Raw genomic sequence first — 21,250 nt, forward strand, 5'->3', positions numbered from 1 at the left:
TCTGTACAGAATTAAAACAAAGCAAAAGTTTTGAATATTTTGTCATCTTTTAAGTTGAACTTTATTTTTTTCCCTTTTGTTCAGAATTTCTTTTCAAATGCCATGACTTCAGATTAAATAAAAGGTAATCCAACCAGAGATGAGACCCAGGATGTCCAGTCTTTTACCCTGTGTGCCAAATTGTATACAGATAGCTAAAGTCTCAATTTTCTTTTTACAAGGTGTTTAGAGAACATTAAACTGTTGAAAAGTTCTTGAACATTTCAACAACTAGAACAAATTGAAGGACTGTTTAACCTGTTCTAGTACTTCAGAACTTGGATCTGGGAATGACTGCATACACTTTTTTTTTTTCCAAAGTTCAAAAATCAGTGAGATTTTGGAGTTGAAATCTGTAGTTAAAAGGGCAACGTTTTATTTTTGTACCATCAAATGCTGTGGTAACATGTTCCCTAAGGAAGGTTTTATCACCCTGTATGAGATCTTATGAGACAAAGTGCAAATAAGCTAACAGCGATATTGTATCCAGAGATCTGACTTGGTGAGAAACCTTTGAGTTTTCATCTTAGAATTTTCTGGATTTAAGAGTGACATTCAACCAAACTTAATTACGTTCCACCATCAAGATTGAAAATAAGTGGGATTTGCTCATTGAATAGTGCAAATACTCTGGCAGCCATATTTGATCTTTAGGTCAAGGTTGGTGAGAAACCTCTCACTTTCTGATTTGAAATTAAAACTTTTTGGAACCATTTTGTGGATTTTTACAACTTCAAACTTAATGCGTGTTACAAGAATGTCAAAGTTCTGTTGTGCAACTGAAAATTTCAACAAGGTTGTACTTGAAAAACTAGATATTTACTGAGGTGGTCCCTGATATGAAAGGATAACCCTCTATTAAAACCTAAGAAGATAAGCAAGCTATATTAAGTATATTCCATTCTTTTGTCTCATCCATTATGTTCTATCATTTAAGATTATGGATACCCGTATCATCTTATTGTACACCATGTTAGAAGGAAGATGGCAAGATTCTTCCCTTATGGCACGATGGGTTAATTAAAATACATTTTGTTTGAAGTTCAAAACACTGGGCTGCTAGATAGGCTGACTACCAACTTTTGCTTTCATCTTGTCTCATGCAACAGTCACTATTTACTGGTCCATGAACTAATTAGCATAATTGTCAACACCTGCTGTATTCAGGTGTTTACCAGACCATAACTAGGACTAAGGCTGTGTGCTCTGGTTTAAACATACTAACTGCAGGGGTCAGCTTACGTGGGACACTGCTGGGGCCATTTGCCTGTGTGCAGTGCTTTCTTTTTCCTTCCCTTCAATGGCGTGTAGAGAAAGTAGGGGAAATGAAATTTTAGCACATTTAGGACTTCTTGTGTTTCTAATGTCACTATGCAACTGTGCAAGACTGACGAGGCTTAAGGCATTGGATGAATCTAGAGGAACCTCAGTGCACACCAAAAAGCAACCTGAAAGAAGTCATCTGCATCATGGAAGACTCTTAATTGGACAGAGCTCCCTGAAAGATTCTAAACTCAATGGAACCAACTCCACACAGGCGGCGCTGGATGAAGCAGACTACCAGGCTGACATGAGTAGGTGTTGCAGAATTTAAAATGTATTTCACTTCTAAAAAATGCAATTACTGTAGTACACTTGTACTAGATTTTAATTAAATGATGCTTTATTTTAAAAGGCTGGCAGACCAGACAACAAATGGAAAAGAGTGACTGGCAAAAAATGGCAATGGAAAACCTGCTGAAAATGGAGTCAAAGGTTGAGTGCACGCAAGATTCTATGAAGCTTCTTGTTCACGATGCTGCCTCTACCCCTGCATCTCTCATCCTTGTGGACCGGGGTATGCTTATATATTTTTTAAACTCTTCTGCACAGCTGTTCCTAGTGTGAAATATAAGTGGAACAGATGGGAGCTATATTTCAAGAAGTCTCTGTCTTGTCCTTTTCAGGTCACTTGTCTCCTCTGTCTCTGGCAAAGTTGCCCTCAAGCTGTGGTTACACCATTAGGTCAACTCAGAAAGATCTGGTCTTGGTAGCACCCTATGATGGCTGCTTTGTCATTATTCAGGTGGGTTTCCTACTATGGATAGTCTACACATCTGACCCATCTGTGGTGTGCTCATCATGTAATCAAGCTCTGATTGCAGGAGAACTACTATGTGCTCCCGTTGCTCTGGTGGGGCCTACCAGTTAGAATGTCATGTCCTTTAATGGGACATGTGTCACAAAACCCTCCAATGGTCACTTGTCATGCTGAGGGCATGGTTGTGAAAACGGAATGGGTCACATCTGCTTCAAAAATCAAAGTAAATGGTAAGTATTTATGTTGACTGTGGTGTTCTCTAGGTGATAACTTGCAGATACATTGTTGTGCCGTCATCAGAAATTGGCTGCAAAGAGTGACTGGCAAAAAATGGCAAAGGAAAACCTGCTAAAAATGGAGTCAAAGGTTGATTCCATTTTTTGCCAGTCACTCTTTGCAGCCAATTTCTGATGACGGTACAACAATGTATCTGCATTGTTATAACTTTCATTAAGGTTTTTTTTTAATGAAAGTTAAAAAAAAGTTTTTGTTAAAATGAATGTTTCTAAAAATTTATTGGACTATTGCCAAGCAGTGAAAACTTGAGAACTTGGAATCTCTTCTGCAAATGCATACATTGAGCCTTAGGTTATGATTGCAGGTAAGCCCATTTAATTTTCAGCCTTAAACCAATGATATCATCTTACCACTTTTAAAATAATTTAAAAATTGGCTGCATACAATTAAAACGACTATTTTTAGTGAAACAATGATTTGGAGTAAATTTTCTCTGACACTGGGTGTTTTCAGTGTGGTATGGAAGGAACAAAACTCTTAAATTGGTGTGGACTATTAATTTAACTTGACTTTTTTTTCTCGTGTAGTAAATGGAAACTGGGAATCCCTATTGACAGCTGCACAACACTGTGTATTTGGTATAGTTGAACATCCAGACGGTGTTGTTATCTCTGTGCGCTATGCACCTTGCCTGGTAAACAAGGTAAATTTTAAAACGCAGATCATTCTTCTAAGGAGGTGGGGAATGAAATTTAGTAACGGTGACATTTGTTTGCAGGATGGAATGCACTCCCTTGAGCTGGCTGGAGATGTAGAAACCAAGGTTTCATGTCCATCATTGTTGGCAGCTCAAATCAAACGGACAGAGAGTCAAGTAAGAGGTTCTGTGCAGGAAAGTGACATGCCAGGCAAATGGGTGTATCCATTTCCCACACCATATCCATCTTTAACACTTCCTCGTGCTCAGGTAGCATCTCAAATTTCTAGATCTCAAAACCAGAAGATCCCAAGCAAACCAAATCGGGGTTCAAATCTGGGGCAGCGTTGGTACACTCATTTTCCAGATTTTCCTTATGCTTACCTTCAAAAGCCAGACCTCACTACTACTAAACAGCCACAGACCTCTGCACCTTCAAAATCCAAAGTTACTCCATCTGCAGATCATTTTTACCCTCAGACGTATCCCCACTTGCCTTTGCTTAAAATGCCACGAATGATGCAACCTGTGACCAAATCACCACATGTTCCCCAGAAACCACCTGCCAGCAAACTTCAGATTCCAGAACAGATATTTCCTTCAACCTATACAGAAGCTTTATCCCTGCTCTCAAATTCTTATCCACTGTATCTCCAAAGATTACTTGAGAAACCTGGGTCATCATATCCTACAATGTCTGAGAAGGGTCAAGGTGAACAGATACCCTTCCATTTATTTTGCTCTCAACGGATGGCGGCCGCAAAACCATCTGTACTTTCTCAGCTAGCATGGCCTGAAATGTTTAAAAGTGAAGTGCACCAGCTATTTCAGCTTGTGTGCATCCAGATGGAGGCAGCCTTAAAAGCTCCAGATGTTTCCCAGCCACCATACTCTGACACTGTGAAGGGCCAGGTATATGAGCGATTCAACCTCTTGTGTGCCTTGCAGAGGTCCCAACTGCAACATTCAAAAACGGCTCAAGGTCAAGTATATTACTCATTTTACTTGTTCTGCTACCAGCAGAATCAAGCCTCAAAGCCTGCTGATATTACACAAGAAGCCCCCAAAGGCAATCTATACCAGGCTTTGTACCCCTTCTATTTTCAGGCATCTCAAAAACCCTCTGGAGTTGAGCCCTCTCAACCTGTGACTCCTCAAGCCCAAGTATACCCACAGCAAACTTGGAAACCTGCTGTAACTGAGCCACCACAATCGATCATTCCTGAAGCCCATGTATACTCACCATACTTTCCCTTCTATTACTACCCAAAACCAGCCCAGAAGCCTGCAACCCAGCCACCACAATCAGCAACTTCTCAAACTCCAGTATACCCAACATTCTTTCCTTTCTATTCCCATCCAAAACCAACCCAGAAACCAGCAACACAACAGCCACAAAAGGCAACTCCCCAAGCCCAAGTACACCCACGGTTCTTTCCCTACTTTGACCAACCAGCGCCACTTCAGAAGCCTGCTGTAACTCAACCACCACAATCTGTAACTTCTCAACCCCAAGCATACCCATTGCCATTCCCCTTTTATCCCCAACCAAAACCAACCCAGAAACCTGCAACTAGGCCACCACAATTGGCAACTCCTCAAGCTCGAGTATACCCACCGTTATTTCAGTATTTTGATCAACCACACCCACCTCAAAAACCTGCTGTGACTCTACTGCCACAACCAGTGTCACCTATAGCCCAAGTATACCCACCATTTTTCTACTTCTATACCCATCCACAGGTGGCTCAGAAACCTGCTGTTACTCAAGCCCCACAGCCTGCAGCACCTCAGAACAAAGTTTATGAGCAGTACTCTGACATCTACCCCAAAACGGAGCCGCCTTCAGTGCCCACTACAGTTTTTCAACCCCAACAGCTACAACCTCCTCGGGGCCAGGTAACCCAGCCATTCTCTTATCACCTTGATACCCTTACACAATCAAAGTCAACTTCAAGATCTACAGCTGAAGATCATAAAGATCAAGAACAACAAAATCAAAGGTGCCTTTATTCTCAGCTGTTGCCTGAAAATCAGCTGGCAAACATTCCAACTAACACAGCTCAGGGTCAAGTATATGGACCCTGTCAGCAGTCGAAACCACCAGCTGTGGAAATGAGTGAAAGAGCTTCTCTGGGAAACCATTTCCATTATTCACAACCTCCCATTGCAAACCCTCTACAGGGCCAGGTTAAATACCCCTTCAAAATGTTTTATTACTCACAGCAACCTCATGCTATGCAACAGTCTGATGTGCAACAGTTTGCCATTTTGCCAAGTGAGCAAAAAAGGGAATCTTCCCCATCAAAACAAGGTAACCCTGTTTACTGTCTTCAGTATTGTCCTTCTGGATTATCCAACTGCTGCCTACAAATAGCTTTGCATCATTATCTTTACATTTCTATCCCAGGTGACGATAAAGCTGAACCTCAGGTGTATACAAATTTCTTGCCAGTGTCTTATTCTGTCTTTAGCCAAGACTTGGAAACTGCTGAAATTCCACAAAAGCTTTCCGCACCAGTTCTGCAGGCTGGAAGAGCTAGTGCTTCAGCACAAATTTCTCCTAGAGCACCTCAAACTTCTGATGCATATGAATACTTTCTCCAGCCACCAGATGGCGTTGTTTCACTACCCAGGAGTAGTCTTGGCATGATTGCAAATGAAGAGCCAGTTTCTTATTTTGGGGCTGAGTCTCCAAATGCCATGTGGTCACATGGAGCACAATATATGGTACAACCACCCTTGGAACAAGGGAAATCTGAATCTCCCAATGACCCGTCTCAACTGTGGATGCCTGACAGTGAACAGGTGAAGCCAGTTGTGCAATATGAACCTTCTAACATCCAATTTCCAGAACAAACTATCCATTCTAGGCCATATTTTATGCCTTATCTTGGCCAGCATGTAGGAGAGTTGCAAATAAAACCTGCTGTTGAGCAGCGGCCATTTCACAAATCTGAATATAAAAGTTCAACACATCACAACTTTAAACGTGCAATTGACAGGTTTTTCTCTCCTTACTATAATATGCCTGGAGATTCTCCTGTGTCCAATAGCTCTGTAGGCTTTAATAGTACTCAAGAACAACCATCAAAGATGGGGTCAAATAATTCGACCAAACACAAAACTCAAAATTTGTATTCAGAACCACAAAGCTATGTCCTACTGCAGCATGGCCCACCAGGAAAGAAGCCCAACTGCTTCAGTGACTCCCAAGCATCTTTTGGAGAATTGAATTATGGTGCAAACTCAAAAGCCCTGAAACGAAGACCAAATGCTCATCTAGAAACTTTGGAGTCTTTGCAGGAAAAAAGACAATTGAAGAGGCTGGGGAAAGGAGTATCTAGTCATTCACTTGGTAGCAACTATATGCAGAGGGATGGTGGCTCATCAAGTTTGTTTACCTCATCTGACCCTAATCCAGTGAATTTGCACCATGAACAATCTTTCAGTGCTGACAAATTAAAGCCTGAAGTTCTGAAATCATTTGACCTCTGGAAGTCCCGAACACCTGTAGATTTCAGTCAATTGTTTATAGCCAATGTTCCAGAAAAGACAGAAGTAAAGAGTGCTGCGATGGACCAACTAGCCACAGGTATGTTAATTTTTTTTGAGTCTTTCATATGATTCTGTTGAAATAACTTCTTTCCCTGACTTTTGCAGAAATGGACAAACCTCTTCAGATGAACAAAAGGAATTCAAACAAGAAATGAGTTTTCTTTAATAAAAAATCTACTCATGTTTTTGTGTTTTTAATATTTGTATTGGGGAAAAATTGTCACTACACAGCTCCCATGTGATCTGATTTAAGGTTTGGTAAATATTCTAAGCTTGCCAGTTTTTTTTTATTTTTATTTTTGTTCAAAATAAGACTGCAAATTATGAACATTTATTCACAGTTAAACATTCAAATTAAGTGACAGCCTTCAAATGTTAAGCTAGAATATAAAAAATTTTAAAGTTGCAATTTGGTAAAGGTAGTAGAATGAAGGCAACTGTTTCAAATCTTGTGCTTAGGAGACTGACCTTTTAAACTATAGCTGAACTACATGCCTCCCCACATTCACTCCAACTATTGGAAATACTTCTGGGTACAAAGATGACCTGTTTGCATGAGTCAACAGGATTGACAAATAGGACTATGCACTTTGTCAATAATGTGAAGTGTCCTCATTGACCCATAAGGCAATATTTTATTTGCCAGCAACATTAGGTACCCAACTTAATTTTCAAAAAAGCACAGTGAAGAGTTAAAAACAAGGACTGATCTTTATCAAACACTTGCATGCAAATCTAATTTCTAGTACAATCTTGTCTTTTCCAAATGCTTACATGATCAGTTTCAAACTCTATTCTGAACCTAAGAGTATTACAACACACTTGCAGCAGTTCCTCTAGTACCAGTGTAGTTAAAGCAACTATTGAGTCTTTAGGAGTTCAAGACATTTAGAAGAATCTGATCCTTCCTGGGCACACTTGCAGTGGAGCAACAGGAGCTGCAGGAGCAACAATGGAGGCGGGTGCCTCTCTCTTCACCAAAGTGATGGGGACTTCCACGCTGGCTGACGAAGCGTCTGAAGACGAGCCATCAGCAACTGGTGAGGGACTGGCAGGCTCAGCAGCAGGAACAATTAGAGCAGGGGCAACGGGGACCACTTCAGCAGATTCCGCAGATTCTGACAAATAGCTGCTCATGTGGGGGTTGTGGAGGGCTGTGAGTTTGTGGTGTCCAGTGCCATGCTTGTGAGAAACCCTACCAGTGTGGATGTGAACTTGAGGTGGCAAGGGAGACCCTATGCTGTTGTTTGCATCCACAAGTGGGATCTGAAAGTAGAAAAATGTCATTTAGATTGTTTGGGTAGATCGGGTCATCTCAAATTACAGGAATTTAAAGTGTTTTACCAGAGTGGAAAACATCTTGCAGTTCACGCTGGGATCGTTTGTGCCTTCGGAAATGCAAATTCCACGTGCCTGAGAAGGAAGTTAGACTTTTTAATGCCGTTTACCAACTACTACTCCAGACTTCACAATGTTGTCCACTTACAGCCGTAGTATCATTCAGGGGTGTGCAGGTGTCATTGATGCAATTGGCCTCAACTACAACAAATTCTGCCTTGTACCTTTGCTCACCAGCCACAACCTGAAAGACATTTAAAAGGTTGAAGCATGCTTGAACTTGTGGTTGCATGACCTTTACATGCTGAGACCCACCTGTGAAGACATCCTTCCAATCTCCAAGAGTGAATATGTCAAATTTTGTGTCTCATTGTTGAGTTTTATCAGTGAGGTTTGAACAAAGTCTTGCCCCTGCGTGTGATTCAGAAGAAGGAGGGTAGGGCAGCCAAGGCACAAGTCCTCTCTTGATTCTAAACATCAACCAGAAAAAAAACAACCTATAAATCTGTGGTGATTTTTGTGTGAAGCCGGTGTGTTAACTCTTACCTTCTGTTTTACATTTGAATGCCAGGACGGTGAGAACTCCAGCAACCTTCTTTAGCACCACATCACAATCCCCTTCAATCGCCTAGAGAAGCACAAAGAGTCCAAACAGCTTAAAATCTTACTCTTGTCTGATTATCATGTCTTGTCTGGTATGGTTGAGCCACTCTAACTCATCTGTGGAAGAATAATCTGTGTTCTCACCGTCAGATGTTTGGGCCTGACTGTGCAGTTGGCAACAGGTGTGGGGTCCAGTACATGACAGTCAGTCTCCAGCAATTCAATTTCCATCACATATGTATTGTTTCCATCAGGCTGTAGGCAGATTAAATAAGACAAAATATTATTTAAGTTGTTTACCTCAATATTTTCCTTTTGTTCTTAATAGGATACAATTATCCTATTAATCCGAGATTCTCGCATTTACACCTGCTGACTTACCACAGTGTGGATCTTGATCTCTTCGATCCGGTTCAGTGCGTACTTGTAGCCATGGGTGTGCTGTGCGTTGAGGTGATCTTGAGCCACCAGAGCAGCCTCCTCTGCCTCAAGGGAGTCGCACTCGGGCAGCAAAATATTCGGCTGAGCCCATATCCCCCCCAATAGTCCCAAAGCCACAGTGATGCCCAGGAGTTGCATTTCTTTTCAAGGCACAGTGAGGTATCTGAGAAACGAAGCAAGCAGAAAATAGAAAGAAGAGGCAGAACTCTGGTCAACCGTGTTGTATTTATTCTGCACTTTAAACAGGTTCAAGATAAACACTGTGATCTCTCCTCCTCCTGCGTCACAAGTGGGCTGCACTCTGTATCAGCAGAGCTGCCAAGACAAATGGACACAAAGTCTAGGATGGAGCAAGTGACCACCAGTTCAAATCAGTATGTGGGATTTTATGATAAAAGTACAAATGAAATGTCTGGATCATGTCTGGTCAGGATGGAGGTCATGGAAGGATTTCCTGTTTCTCATCATGAGCTGATCAGTTTACTTCTTGATGTACAGAATTACTTCTCAAACAACAAATGACTGGTTAGTCAATGTCAAGCTATGTTTATGTCATATGTGAGCTGAAGTCAGTGGTCATTAATGGTTTCTAAGAAGACTTTGGGTTCAAATCTCACTTAGGGCCATTTTGTGTGGACTTTGTGTATTCGCCCCATGCATGTGTTAGTATTTTCCTAGTAGTGCCGTTTTCTGTCACATTTCACAAGCATGCATTTTATCTTTTCTGGCCACTCTAAACGGTCCTCCAGTGGGGGTGTCTGTATGTTTGTTCTGTGGTCCGTCTCTGTTGACCCCACGATGAACCTGTCCAACTTCCACCTTTTACCTAGTCAACTGCAAATGTTTGTTTTAAATAATGTGGTATTTTTGGTAAACCTTCTGCTTCTATAGTGCATGGCAATGGCGATTTGAGCAACTATTTTTTATTAAAATCAGTGACCTGGATGCATTCAACATCAGTGTCGACATCATATTTGATTGTTAACCATCTGAGATCAATAACAATGTGTTCTTTTCAGTAACAAGAACACATTGTTATTGTGTTTGTGTATATTAATAATAATAATACATTAATTTTTATATCACTTTACAAAATCCACTAGGTTAACCAAACTGCTTGACAGCGGGTAAAATCAGATAAAACGTATAAATACAAGGAATAAAACACAATAGATAATAGAATAAAATATTAAACCACAGGTTCTTTTTATTGGATGCCACAGGATAATTTTAAACACATACAGGCCTTTTCAACAAGTTTAGAGATAATTATTATTCAGTTTATTCATTTGGTGCCAATATCACAGCAAATGTCTATGAATGAGACTTTAATCACATGCAATTCATTTTCATTGTAATTATTATACAGGTCAGTCAGTCCTCCTGAGCAAACACGTGATGACAGTGGACAGGAACAACTCTCTGGTGACAAGAAAAGTTTCCCAGCTCATTTAATGGATTTGATTAAAAAAAAAGAAGAAGTATGATCTACTGTACCTTCAGTTTGTTTATAGAGGACAGTTTTATTTGAAAAGACTAAACTTCTTCCTGGATTTAAAGGCAGGCATGGTGTCTGTGTCACAGACACAACCTGGGAGTTGGTTCCACAGGAGAGGAGCCGGATACTGTAACTAAACCATCTACCTCTCATTCTAGATGCTGTAAGAAGCACCAGTGATACAGGCATATCAGATTATGACTATTAATCCTTAGTTGAATGGCCAAGCAATATAGGGGATACAGCAAATAAATTCAGAAACAGCAAGAAAAACAACTATAAATATGAGAGCAATGGGTGAAAAAAGTAAAATACAAGATTTATACACATCAATGCAGTTGCAGATGTGAAACTGCTGAAAGTGATACAGAAAGGATGTCCAAAATGCAACATTTGTGGCCCTCTCAATTCCAGAATAAAGTAAATCGGACGTGCAAAAACCAGCATTTCTTTCTATTTTTAGCGTGACATGTTCACAGACAAGTAAAGTCTTCAGTCAAAGAAAAAGATACAACAGTAACTGTTTCTCATTCATTAGCCAGGTTTATGAATTCATTTTAATTTTGTGGCAAATAGAACCTGAAACATCCAGCCAATTTTACTCACAGACAGCCTGGGCGCTGACATTGATCTGCAGGCGCTTTAATCTCGGCGACTTGCATTCTGGATCTAAAAGGCATCAATTGACAGAAGATAAAATAGAGTAATACGATCTCTTCTATTCATTTTCATCAGACCTCACATTGATACATTTTGAATCAGGAAGTCGGTCATTACAGGCTTTCCTTACAAACGTCGGTGTGGTGGCCCAGTATTCATTTCCAAATATATAATGAAAATACAAGTAATGTGTACTGATTTAATGACGAAATAATGACTTTGAGAATTTTACGTTACATTCTGCATTAGTCAATCCTCCATAGTGATGCATTAACTCATTTTCAGTGATTTTATCTTGGTTCCATGCTCAAACAGTCCTATTGTGTAACCAGCTGCCTGTCTCCACCGAGGTCAGAGAGGAGCCTTACAAAGCGGGGCCCCTCAGATCAGCGACTGAACTCTTCAGAAGAGGATGTTTGTCAATGGCAGGGGGCATATTTGAGGGCCAGTGACACTCACCGCTGCCGTCCTGGATATTTGTTTTGTATAAGACCATCTGCACAACACACAAGTATCACTCCAGGTCAGGAGCAAACAGAGGTACTGATCTGACTTTTCCTGGTAAAATTCCAGCGTTTTCCTCACACAGGCAAACTGCTAGTAAAGGAGGCCATCTCAAAGTTGTCAACTTAAGAGAATATTTTGGTACAAACGCATGAGAAAAACAATCTTTGGACAGAGTGGGAAATCTAAAATTATAATGTTTGTATTGGGACATGCATTTATCCACTGATTTCCATTTCTTTTGAGTGTTTTTACACACTTCATTGTTTCAGAACATCAAACCAACTTAAAGATTAATCATAGACAACACAAGTAAACTTAAAATGGAGTTTCTGAAGGGACAGTATTATGTAAAATCATGTTATGTCATTAACTTGAGTGTTGCTTTGATTCTTTCACGCATGTTTGAGAAATGCTTTATTCTCCTGAGGCAAACATTCAGCTGTGCCAAACACCTGGGTGGGCCTCGCACTGCCTTTGAGATGCAGCTCGAAGAGCTTCTTCAGCTTCCTGTGACCACTTCCTCACAGTCATTTTCCTTACAGATAGTCTCTGGACAAGGGATTTATATTCAGAGCAGGGGAAAGCAAAATTGTGATCTGCTTTCTCCAAAGGAAGTATTGATTTGGAGATATATAAATCCTTGACATTTGTATAAATGTAGCCTACCTCAGGAAGGACAGTGAACGCCACGTCAGATTAAAGTCTACATCCAAAGCTCTACAAGGTTAAAGCAGCAGACACATCTGAGCATCTGCTGTTTTGAAGCAGGGCTGCCCAGCTGAACAGCTGCACAGAAAGTCAAAGGGAGGTCCAGAAGGAGAAGAGAACTGGTCTGGGGAAGAAAAAATACAAGATGTCAAATCTGTGAAAATCTGGTCTGGTCTGATTCAAAATGGATGAACATTTTAACACCTTCTGAAAAATCAAAATGATTTCCTAAAAAACTTAAAAAGAAAAAAAAACATAATAGACTTATCTATAAATGAGTTAAAAAGTAAAAAAAATAAATAAATAAAAAAAATCACCAAACAATGTTTTCAGCGTATAAATGAGGAAGATTTTCTTCCCCTTTTTATTTTAAAATATAAAAAAAAACCCCGAAATCAATTGAATGTTTGACGCGCCCCCCCCCAAAAAAACAATTACTGAAAGTAGTCTGTTTTATTTCAGGGACCACTAGAGGGCGCTGTGGGAGCCTCAGAAAGTTTGAGGGAAGATGAAAAACAAAAGGCAAAAATACAAAAAAAATTGAGCCCCGTAAATCTTTTAATCTTAAAATCTTAATCATAATTTTTGTTTTAGTTTTTCTTCTTTTTTATTATAAAATATGAATTATAATAATTGATTTAACAAATGTTATTTCTGATGCCAATTTTCTGCTGGGCTGCCAGTCAAATTCATCAAGCTGCTTTGCTCCTCAAGTTAGAATAATAAGCAAGAAATGGAAAAGTTTCTGACAAGAAAAAGATGAACAGAACTGCTGCAAACAAAATATAAGAACTGTGGGAACAAAATAAAATTAGATGTGATTAATGTAAGATATATATTTTCTTACAATCAAGAGAAGTTTGAGATGAAAAATTTTATCTGGTAATAAAGTCATAATATATTATCTGATGATGAATATAATAATTGCTGAATAATGAATAAAAATATAATACCCTATTAGGTAACATATCCTATATTACTTAATAGGATATGTGATGTGTCTGTGCGTATTAAGAATGAAGTTATTTAGATGACACATCCCCTTATCTATCTATCTATCTATCTATCTATCTATCTATCTATCTATCTATCTATCTATCTATCTATCTATCTATCTATCTATCGCTCAGTCTTGTCTTGTTATTGAACTGGTCGTTTCTGATTGGCTAACACAGGAATGACGCATTTTGTATGCGACTCCCAATGTGGAGACTCTTGTTGCTACTTTCGTCATTGGCTCATCTCGTTTAATTTGATATGTAACAGCTTAAACTACTAACTTTCCGCGCAGTTCTACTGTGAGACGTACTGCGGGCCCAGAACTCTCACCGAGCGGAGGTTTCATCAAATCAAGCGGAGGAAATGCAGGTAAGGCCGACTGTAGGAAGCTTCGTCAGAAGCCCCATGTTCTGCTGCTGTGCCAAGGGAACCTAGCTCTGCGGCTAGCTGCTCCGCCGGGGACTCTGCTTGGTAACACGTGCCAAGCTGAGGCCGGACCAGGCTGACAACCTGGAGGAAAAGCAAATGTTAGCAAAGCGTCGGAGGTCCGTGTGTTTGTGCTCCTGCGTGGGTCTAATACTGGACACGTGGGCTCCCACAATGCCATGCAGAGCCTCGCGTAGAGCTCAGGCTTTTTAACGCTGTGAGGCAGAAGTATCTCATGTGAAGGATAGGTTCCTCACAGAAAGTAGCACCCAGTTTTACAGTGATAATTCAGTTTAATAACATATTTGTTAAATTGTAGAGAGAGTCTATGGGTTAACCATGAATATTAGCAGCAAAGTAAATGAAAAGAAATGCTTATAAACAAGTTGTTTTTAAAAAGCAACTAAGCACACAATAAAAATACTTTTAATGTTAAAAAAACAGCTATGCATGTTTGCAAAAATATTCTTTGCAAAAAATTCAAAATTCTTTGCAAAATATCTCAATTTTGTCCAGTTGGATGGAGAGTGATTCTGAACACAAGTGTTCCAGTCCTGCCACAGATTTCTAATTGAATTTAGTTTTGTACTTTGACTGGACCATTCTAACTCATTAATGTGCTTTGAATGTAAACCATTTCACTGTGCTCACTCTAACTTGTATGATAATGGTGAACCAGTCTTTCTGGTCTTGCAGCCTCTGACAGGTTTCCTTTCGAGACTGACCTGCTGAAGAAAAGTGTTTTGTCCACTTCTTCAACTGCTATTGCCAAAACTACAGGCAGAACACAAGTCTAAAACATAAATTTGACGTCATCGTTCCCAACTTGTCCTTCTGTTTGCTGATTGACCCTATAGAAATTCAACTGGAGAAATCCACTTAAATGGGAGAAAACCCAGACTGAAGAGTGAAGGAAGATGAGAATCAAGCAAAATTGTATAAGAAGGCAATGATCAGGCTAAAAATAAATAAATAAAAAAGTGGAAACACAGGATTTTTTTTACACCTTGGCACTACTTTGATTCAGTCCCAATTAAAAATCCTAATTAAGTCCAATGAGGAGCAAAACATCCCACATGATTTCTGTTGCTAGTCATTGGTGTCAGGAGTTTTCAAGCTCCTGAGCTTTTTCTTCACAGAGCAGCCCTCCCCCACCACTCCCACACTCAGTTCCTTCAGACTAGCCAGCATCAGTTAGCAAACATTATACAAGCTGCTACTTAGTACTGGTTAAAAACATTGCGAAAGGGTTAATAGAGGAGCGATGTTTTGATGACTTCATGAAGGCAGAGTTTTTTTTGTAAGTTAGAGACTAGGGGTTAAATCACGAAGCCAAATTATTTTTTCAAGTCATATTTATATTTATATTATAGCTTTATAACAATGATGTGCTGGAAAACACATAATGCTGCTGACTTAACTTTGCACGATGCACGATATATCAGCACTAAAATCCGTATCCGCCGATGTTGGTAATTTGATAGCATATCGGTATCAAGCCGATAAATAAAACTGAGTGAACAGTCGATATTTATTTCCATCTTGTTGCTGTTTGTTTCTGGAAGGGGAATGGAGATTGGAAAGGGCAGTTGATTGAAGGGGTAGTAAAACATATGCATACTATTAGTAAATATTGGCTATAACAGCAGTATTGATATGGACTCAACTTTTTATATTGGTGCATCAATTAAAAAAAAAAAGCAGAAATATGTTTGATGTTTGTGCTGAACTGATGCTTCTCTGTTGCAGAGTTGGCGTGGACACCCATGAAGACACTTGCGTTACTTCGGCAAACAGCGTCCGCATTCTCCCTGAGATTTGCCGCTTGATCTAGCGAAGGGCGTCTGGACCATGGTGTGAAACGCCGGGAGTCCGTCTGTTCCAAACAGGAAGCCAGGGGGTCCAGCTCGGCCGCTGCCCCTCCTCACATGTGTCGCTCTGTCAAACAGAAGGCTTCCCACAGCTGTGCGCTCACATGTGAGTCCACGTGCATCGGCCTCTGCCAGATGGAGCAAACGCGGAGCCGCTGGAGGAAGCCAAGGAGCCTGTCCTGGAGACGGGCGTTCATGTCGTCCGTCAAGGGCGTGTCCCATCTGTCTTGGCGGGATAAGAGACGGTTGTACTATAAGCTGCAGTTCTGGCTGTGGAGGAAGCGCAGCAAGAAGTGCCGCTTCTGGAAGGTCCGGACGCGACGGCGGCGGTGCGGCTCCGGGGTCCGTACAGCCACAGACACTGAACTTCATTTGAAATCACAGAAAACACTTTTGTTAGAGAACAACAACAACTCGGAAGTAAAATCCCCAGAATCCATAAAAACCCGTCTCGGTCCAGATGCTGGGGGTTCTGGAGAAGTCCGTCAGAACGGGCTGGGCAGCTGGAGCCAATCAGAAAGGGTTTCAGGTTCGTCTGATGCAGGCAGCGTCAGTCAGACCTCACCGACAGCAGCATCGCTGCCCGACAGCGTTGAACCTTCTGGACGACCCAAGGGCCTTCTTCACCCTCTAGAACTTTCCCACACCTTGCGACCTCTGCAGGGCGCCGACGATACCGCACCGCTCAGGTCACAGATGGGTTCATTAGAACACAGTCCTGATCTCCAGCGGAGCGAGAGTGAAAAGACAACATCCTGTGTGAATGAAGCCAACGCTGACACTCTGACCAGGGAGATCCAAGGTCAGTTCACCGTCCCCTGAGGGATGGGCGATACGCCGGAAAAACGTATCACAATATATCGAAGATATCGATAATTATTGATCCGTATTTGTTTTAAATTTTAAATATCTGAAACGCTGCCAAACTGGAGTCGAACATGAAACAGCTCATGCGCAAGTTACTCAAGAGGTTGTTGCTAGGTAACCAAAAAGAGTACATAAATCCCCACGGTAACAATCAGTGTACCAGAGGAGAATTTTGTTTTCACAGCAGAAGCAGCAGCAGCTGTGGATACTTTTGCTGACTATATAAAAAATACTAAAAATGAGCTGGACTGAATATTTAGAATATGACTCCAGGATATTAGAAAATCGTGCAATTATGTTATTGTTCAATATGGTAGAAATAATTCTGTAGCATTTATGTTTTATGTAATAAATCCATGTTTTCCTCACTGCTCCACCCAACAACTCGCTGTATATATTGGTGGCATCCAAAGTGAAAATTCAGACATACTTTGCATTCCAAACAGTCCTTTTATGGATATTACTTATATTGCTATAATTTGATTTTTGTAACGTATCGTGCAGATCAAATTAGTGCAACATTTTTGCACACTTTAAAAAAATGTTCATATAGAATCCTGATCAAATGCATGAAGGTTTTTGATGACAAAATGTTTAGAATGTCTGTTCCTCACAGCTTTTCCTTTTTTTTTTTTTCTTCCAGACTTCTTGGAAGTCTTCTACAGGCGATACGGAAGCTTCATTCCGCTTCATAAGAGTGACGTTTTGAGGCATCTGAAGAGAAAGTTCAACTCTGATTTTAGTGACAGGTGAAGGCTTGAGCCAACCCAAAGTAGCTGCGTCATGTTGCTGGATGAGACCCTAAAGTCAGCTTGTTTCTACCTCCTCAGGAAAAGCACCATCTTCTCTAAAGTGGACAAATACCGAACCGCGATCATCCAGGAATCTGTCTTGTCTTTCCGAGTCGTCTACAAAAAACACATACTGACTCTGGAGGACTTGTTGACGTTGGCGAATGAGCACTGGCTCAATGACCAGGTTGGTGCCGAACAACACAACACCTTCGGTTTGTTGTGTAGAGTGTGTGTTGAGCTGTGCTAAACCAATGTGTTTTGGGCTGAACTGCAGGTCATGAACATGTACGGAGAGTTGATCATGGAGTCGTCCAATCACAAGGTAACCTACGTTACAATCACCATTATGCCAAAAGATTGATTTTATTGAACAATTACACATAAATCAATCAAAAATATTGTATGGTAGGAGGATATTTTCTACACCTTTAGGTGATTGGTCCATATATAGAATGTAATTCAGATAAAATACCTGTAATTCTTTTAACTTATTACCAAATACATTTTCCAGTCTTTGTTTCTGATTAATTTCAGCATGTTTTTTTGTTTTTGTCTCCCCTTGAAGGTCCATTTTCTCAACAGTTTCTTCCACCGGCAGCTCATGACCAAAGGATATGACGGTGTGAGGCGGTGGACGAAGCAGGTTAGCTATAACATAAAACTGATTATCATCAAGTAAACTAAAGAAGCGTCCAACACCAAGTCAGATGTGTGATATTAATTGATTGGGGATGCAAACAGAAAATGAGGATTCTGCAAATTAAAAAAATGTAAACAAGACAGACAGCCGTCTGACTCTGCAGTAGGAAGCTACAAACCACATTGAGGATGAAATGTGGTTTGTTGGAGGATGAAACCAGCATCTCCATAAAGCTAGCCAGCAGAAGGAAACATGAAGTGTTGTAAAATATCCTGACAGACACTAGATTTTTGTTGTTGTTCTGGCTATTACTTAGAATAGATTTTCTAACTAATCCATCCCAGTAGAACCATTGATACAGTCTTCCTGTCTCAGGTGGATTTATTTTCTAAGACTCTTCTTCTGGTGCCCATCCACCTGGAGGTCCACTGGTGTCTGGTTACGGCCGACATTTCCGCCAAGAAAATCTGCCTTTACGATTCTCAAGGACATTCACTCCAGAAGGTTGCAAGGGTAATAAAGCTATTGTTATTATTATAATTAATTTTATTTATTTATTTGTTTGTTTTGTTTTACAAATTTTCTTCTTACAAGAATGTCTTGGTAGGATTTTGGGTCAGTTGAGTTGGACTTCATCTGGATGTGTTGCTTTGCTTTGAACAGAACATCTTGAAATATTTGATGTCTGAAGCAAAAGAGAAGAAACAAGCTTCATTTCAAGATGGCTGGACGGTGTCATTTGTAGAGGTATGAGAAACTGGACCAGGTTCTGTATGTGTGAACACAAGATGTATGATGGAACCAGAGAGGCCAACTTGAGTTTGACATTTTCACTAGAGTTACATTGGAGTCGCAAAAATAAGACTTGAGACCTGACTTGGACTTGGCCCTCAAAGACTTGTGGTGTGACTTGGACTTGTCAAAGAGTGTCTCTGTTGGAACCTGTTTGAGCAATACTGAGTTAGCTGCTGTTACTGTCCCACAGAAGTAATCACACCTTTAAAACATTTTTTTCCATTTTGTCACATTTCAACTACAAGCTTCTATGCATTTTATCATAATTTTATGTGACAGACCAAACATTAGTAAGCAGTGAAGCAATCTAAAACTAGTTGGTTAGCATTTGTATTGAGTAAAATAAAATTGTGAGAAATATGAAAACGGTTTAGAATATCTTTTGAAAGGAGCTGCATAAAAATGTCATTAATGTGCAGCATTACTGAACAGGATGTATGTGTATCATGTTCAAGCAGCCTAGAGGGATGTGCTCACAAATCTTTGCTCCACACAGCTGACTCTATTGCTGGAGACCAAATATAAAACTTATGATTCACTCGGTCCGTGAGGGTAATGCTAATGAGCTAATGAGCAGATTCTCATTTTTTACTTGACGCTTTGTCTCCCCCTGCTGTTCTTCACAGGAAATTCCACAACAGACCAACGAGAACGACTGCGGAGTTTTTGTCTTAGAGGTAGGTCTTGCTTTGCTAATTGATGCTTTTTAATTCTATTTTTTACATAAGACTATTTTCTGTCACAGTGGAAAATAGTACAGTATGTAAAGTAAGTGAAAAATATCAACTGTTATTGGTTTTTTTTCTCAACTTTTTATTTTCTGTCCTTGTCATACATCTTAAATATTAAAGAATTCTCAGAATTTTTAACCCTTTGAAATCCAGTTTATCCAAACTGAGGGGCTCAATAATTAATCTTTTTTCTTTCTTTTTTGGAAAACTAAACAAATAGTTTCACCTTTGTCGCTAGCTATAGAAATATTCTGTATTAAGGTATCTTCCTGAATTCCATTCTTAATTTCAGTCAAGAGTCCTAATTTTTTTTCCCTGCAGTTCACACCAAAAGACATTGGTTGAAAGCATCTACAAAAAAATACTATGTCTGGAAAGAAGTGAATTTAAAGTCGGATTATCCAGAACAGACATAGTTGAATTTCTGTTACCTTAAGCAGCTTTATTTGGATTTTTTTTTCAATAAAGTTTCCCGTAAGTTTTTTTTTTTTCTAAAACTTGGATCTCATTGGACCTCCCAACAATATTTCAGTCTCACTTTCAGCAGTCGACAAAAATTTTAGTCATTTTCTTTATTGCTTTTTGTCATAAATTTTATTCTGTTTTCTTCCAGTTTAGAAGAAAAAAACTTACCAAAATGTTTTTTCTCATTCAGAGAGCATTCTGGTTACTTTTTGTTGCTTTACGTGTTCATTATTTTTTTTTATTCCTCGTATTTGTTTAATTTTAAGGTTGTTAATTGGTGCTTCTGTAGCCCATTACTTAAACACTCTTTCACAAAAAAAGTGAAACATTTATTATTTGTTTCAGTTTAATACCGCAATGTTTTTTTTAAATTTTTTTAACAGTATTCTAGATGCCTGTCTCTGTCAAGACCGTTCCAGTTTTCCCAAAAGGACATCCCGAACATACGGAAGAGGATCTATAAGGAACTCTGTGACTGTGAGCTTCATGAACTGGACTGATGAGACGATGGTACATGCAGCTTCTGAAGGATTTCTAAAACGAGCAACCTCACCAGTCTGAGGGTGGCCCTCTGTTAGGGTTTCCATCCATCAGGTCTACTGTCAAATCCACAACTCTTGTTGCTCTGCTGTATTTATGTGATCGCTATTTAACCAGAAGTGTAATTTAAGTAAGAAGCATCTCTGAAGTCCACCAGAAAAGCCTTACTCAGTCTATCACGGACTTTTCTGTTTCTATCCAACTGTTAAAACTGGCAATTTTATGGTTTTATTTTCTGTTTCCATCATTGTTTAAATAGATGCATTTGGTTAAGTCTTTTGTGTTTCAACCAGAAAAAATGATAAAGTTTTACAAACAACTTGGATGTACTTCACTTTTATTTGATGTTTTCATCTTGTATATTGGGTATACAGTATACATTTCACATAGAACAATCTGAAGTTTATACAAGTTTACATAGCTATATGTGAATATGTTGTGCTTGCTTCACGTGTGACTGTCTCTGAACATCAGACCACAGCAGACACAAGGTGGACATTTAAGGCACACACAGAGCTCTCTGTCTGAGAACCAGACCTGAAGAACACCTGAAAACATGGAAGAATACTTTTCTATTACAGACTGTAAGCTAGTTTCACATGTAGGTTCTTTGTGAACAAGTCAGAAAAAAAAACATGCATCGTCAGAGGCTTTTAACAATTTTGTATGGGTGCAAATCAGACATAAGGAAATGACAGGTGTACATTCAAATAAGAAGTAGTTCCTCCAACCTGTGTGCTGGACAGGGGCAATTCA

At 39.8% G+C, this 21,250-nt stretch overlaps 3 protein-coding genes across 4 annotated transcripts; 2 read left to right on the plus strand and 1 right to left on the minus strand.

The window, feature by feature from the left end:
- Positions 1 to 1,226: 1,226 nt before the first annotated feature.
- Positions 1,227 to 6,795, plus strand: LOC106946189 (uncharacterized). 2 transcript variants are annotated; one of them, XM_015030374.1, is made up of 8 exons: positions 1,227 to 1,613; positions 1,715 to 1,876; positions 1,986 to 2,104; positions 2,184 to 2,349; positions 2,944 to 3,059; positions 3,135 to 4,326; positions 4,420 to 6,648; positions 6,717 to 6,795. In XM_015030374.1, the coding sequence occupies exons 1-8, from the start codon at positions 1,340 to 1,342 to the stop codon at positions 6,764 to 6,766; spliced, it is 4,308 nt and encodes a 1,435-aa protein (XP_014885860.1). In that variant the 5' UTR covers positions 1,227 to 1,339; the 3' UTR covers positions 6,767 to 6,795. The 2 variants fall into 2 exon arrangements, with proteins under 2 accessions (XP_014885860.1, XP_014885851.1); XM_015030365.1 differs by having other exon boundaries at positions 3,135 to 6,648.
- A 427-nt stretch (positions 6,796 to 7,222) lies between these two features.
- On the minus strand, positions 7,223 to 9,235 carry ahsg2 (alpha-2-HS-glycoprotein 2). The gene is made up of 7 exons (XM_015030473.1): positions 8,934 to 9,235; positions 8,697 to 8,807; positions 8,496 to 8,577; positions 8,265 to 8,419; positions 8,098 to 8,193; positions 7,956 to 8,024; positions 7,223 to 7,877 (listed from the first exon to the last, which is right to left on the minus strand). Exons 1-7 carry the CDS (start codon positions 9,129 to 9,131, stop codon positions 7,500 to 7,502), a joined length of 1,089 nt encoding a protein of 362 aa, XP_014885959.1. The 5' UTR covers positions 9,132 to 9,235; the 3' UTR covers positions 7,223 to 7,499.
- A 4,272-nt stretch (positions 9,236 to 13,507) lies between these two features.
- On the plus strand, positions 13,508 to 20,813 carry LOC106946243 (SUMO specific peptidase 5). The gene is made up of 10 exons (XM_015030448.1): positions 13,508 to 13,734; positions 15,541 to 16,464; positions 17,173 to 17,278; positions 17,360 to 17,507; positions 17,598 to 17,645; positions 17,889 to 17,966; positions 18,339 to 18,476; positions 18,627 to 18,710; positions 19,385 to 19,435; positions 20,338 to 20,813. The coding sequence occupies exons 2-10, from the start codon at positions 15,720 to 15,722 to the stop codon at positions 20,452 to 20,454; spliced, it is 1,515 nt and encodes a 504-aa protein (XP_014885934.1). The 5' UTR covers positions 13,508 to 13,734; positions 15,541 to 15,719; the 3' UTR covers positions 20,455 to 20,813.
- The last annotated feature ends 437 nt before the right edge of the window (positions 20,814 to 21,250 follow it).

The sequence above is a fragment of the Poecilia latipinna genome, unplaced genomic scaffold (assembly GCF_001443285.1).
Source record: "Poecilia latipinna isolate Pla-1442-1.1 unplaced genomic scaffold, P_latipinna-1.0 Scaffold12, whole genome shotgun sequence".
In the NCBI taxonomy this organism is placed as follows: domain Eukaryota; kingdom Metazoa; phylum Chordata; class Actinopteri; order Cyprinodontiformes; family Poeciliidae; genus Poecilia; species Poecilia latipinna.

Excerpts from the sequence above, each read along its gene's own strand:
- ahsg2 (XM_015030473.1), bottom strand. The coding sequence starts at position 9,131 with ATGCAACTCCTGGGCATCACTGTGGCTTTGGGACTATTGGGGGGGATA. Across the intron at positions 8,194-8,264 it reads TTGGAAGGATGTCTTCACAG|GTTGTGGCTGGTGAGCAAAG; the intron begins GTGGGTCTCAGC and ends AATGTCTTTCAG. Across the intron at positions 7,878-7,955 it reads GCAAGATGTTTTCCACTCTG|ATCCCACTTGTGGATGCAAA; the intron begins GTAAAACACTTT and ends TTCTACTTTCAG.
- LOC106946189 (XM_015030365.1), top strand. The coding sequence starts at position 1,340 with ATGGCGTGTAGAGAAAGTAGGGGAAATGAAATTTTAGCACATTTAGGA. Across the intron at positions 1,877-1,985 it reads TCTCATCCTTGTGGACCGGG|GTCACTTGTCTCCTCTGTCT; the intron begins GTATGCTTATAT and ends TGTCCTTTTCAG. Across the intron at positions 3,060-3,134 it reads CACCTTGCCTGGTAAACAAG|GATGGAATGCACTCCCTTGA; the intron begins GTAAATTTTAAA and ends ATTTGTTTGCAG.
- LOC106946243 (XM_015030448.1), top strand. The coding sequence starts at position 15,720 with ATGTGTCGCTCTGTCAAACAGAAGGCTTCCCACAGCTGTGCGCTCACA. Across the intron at positions 17,646-17,888 it reads TGGAGTCGTCCAATCACAAG|GTCCATTTTCTCAACAGTTT; the intron begins GTAACCTACGTT and ends CTCCCCTTGAAG. Across the intron at positions 18,711-19,384 it reads GGACGGTGTCATTTGTAGAG|GAAATTCCACAACAGACCAA; the intron begins GTATGAGAAACT and ends TGTTCTTCACAG.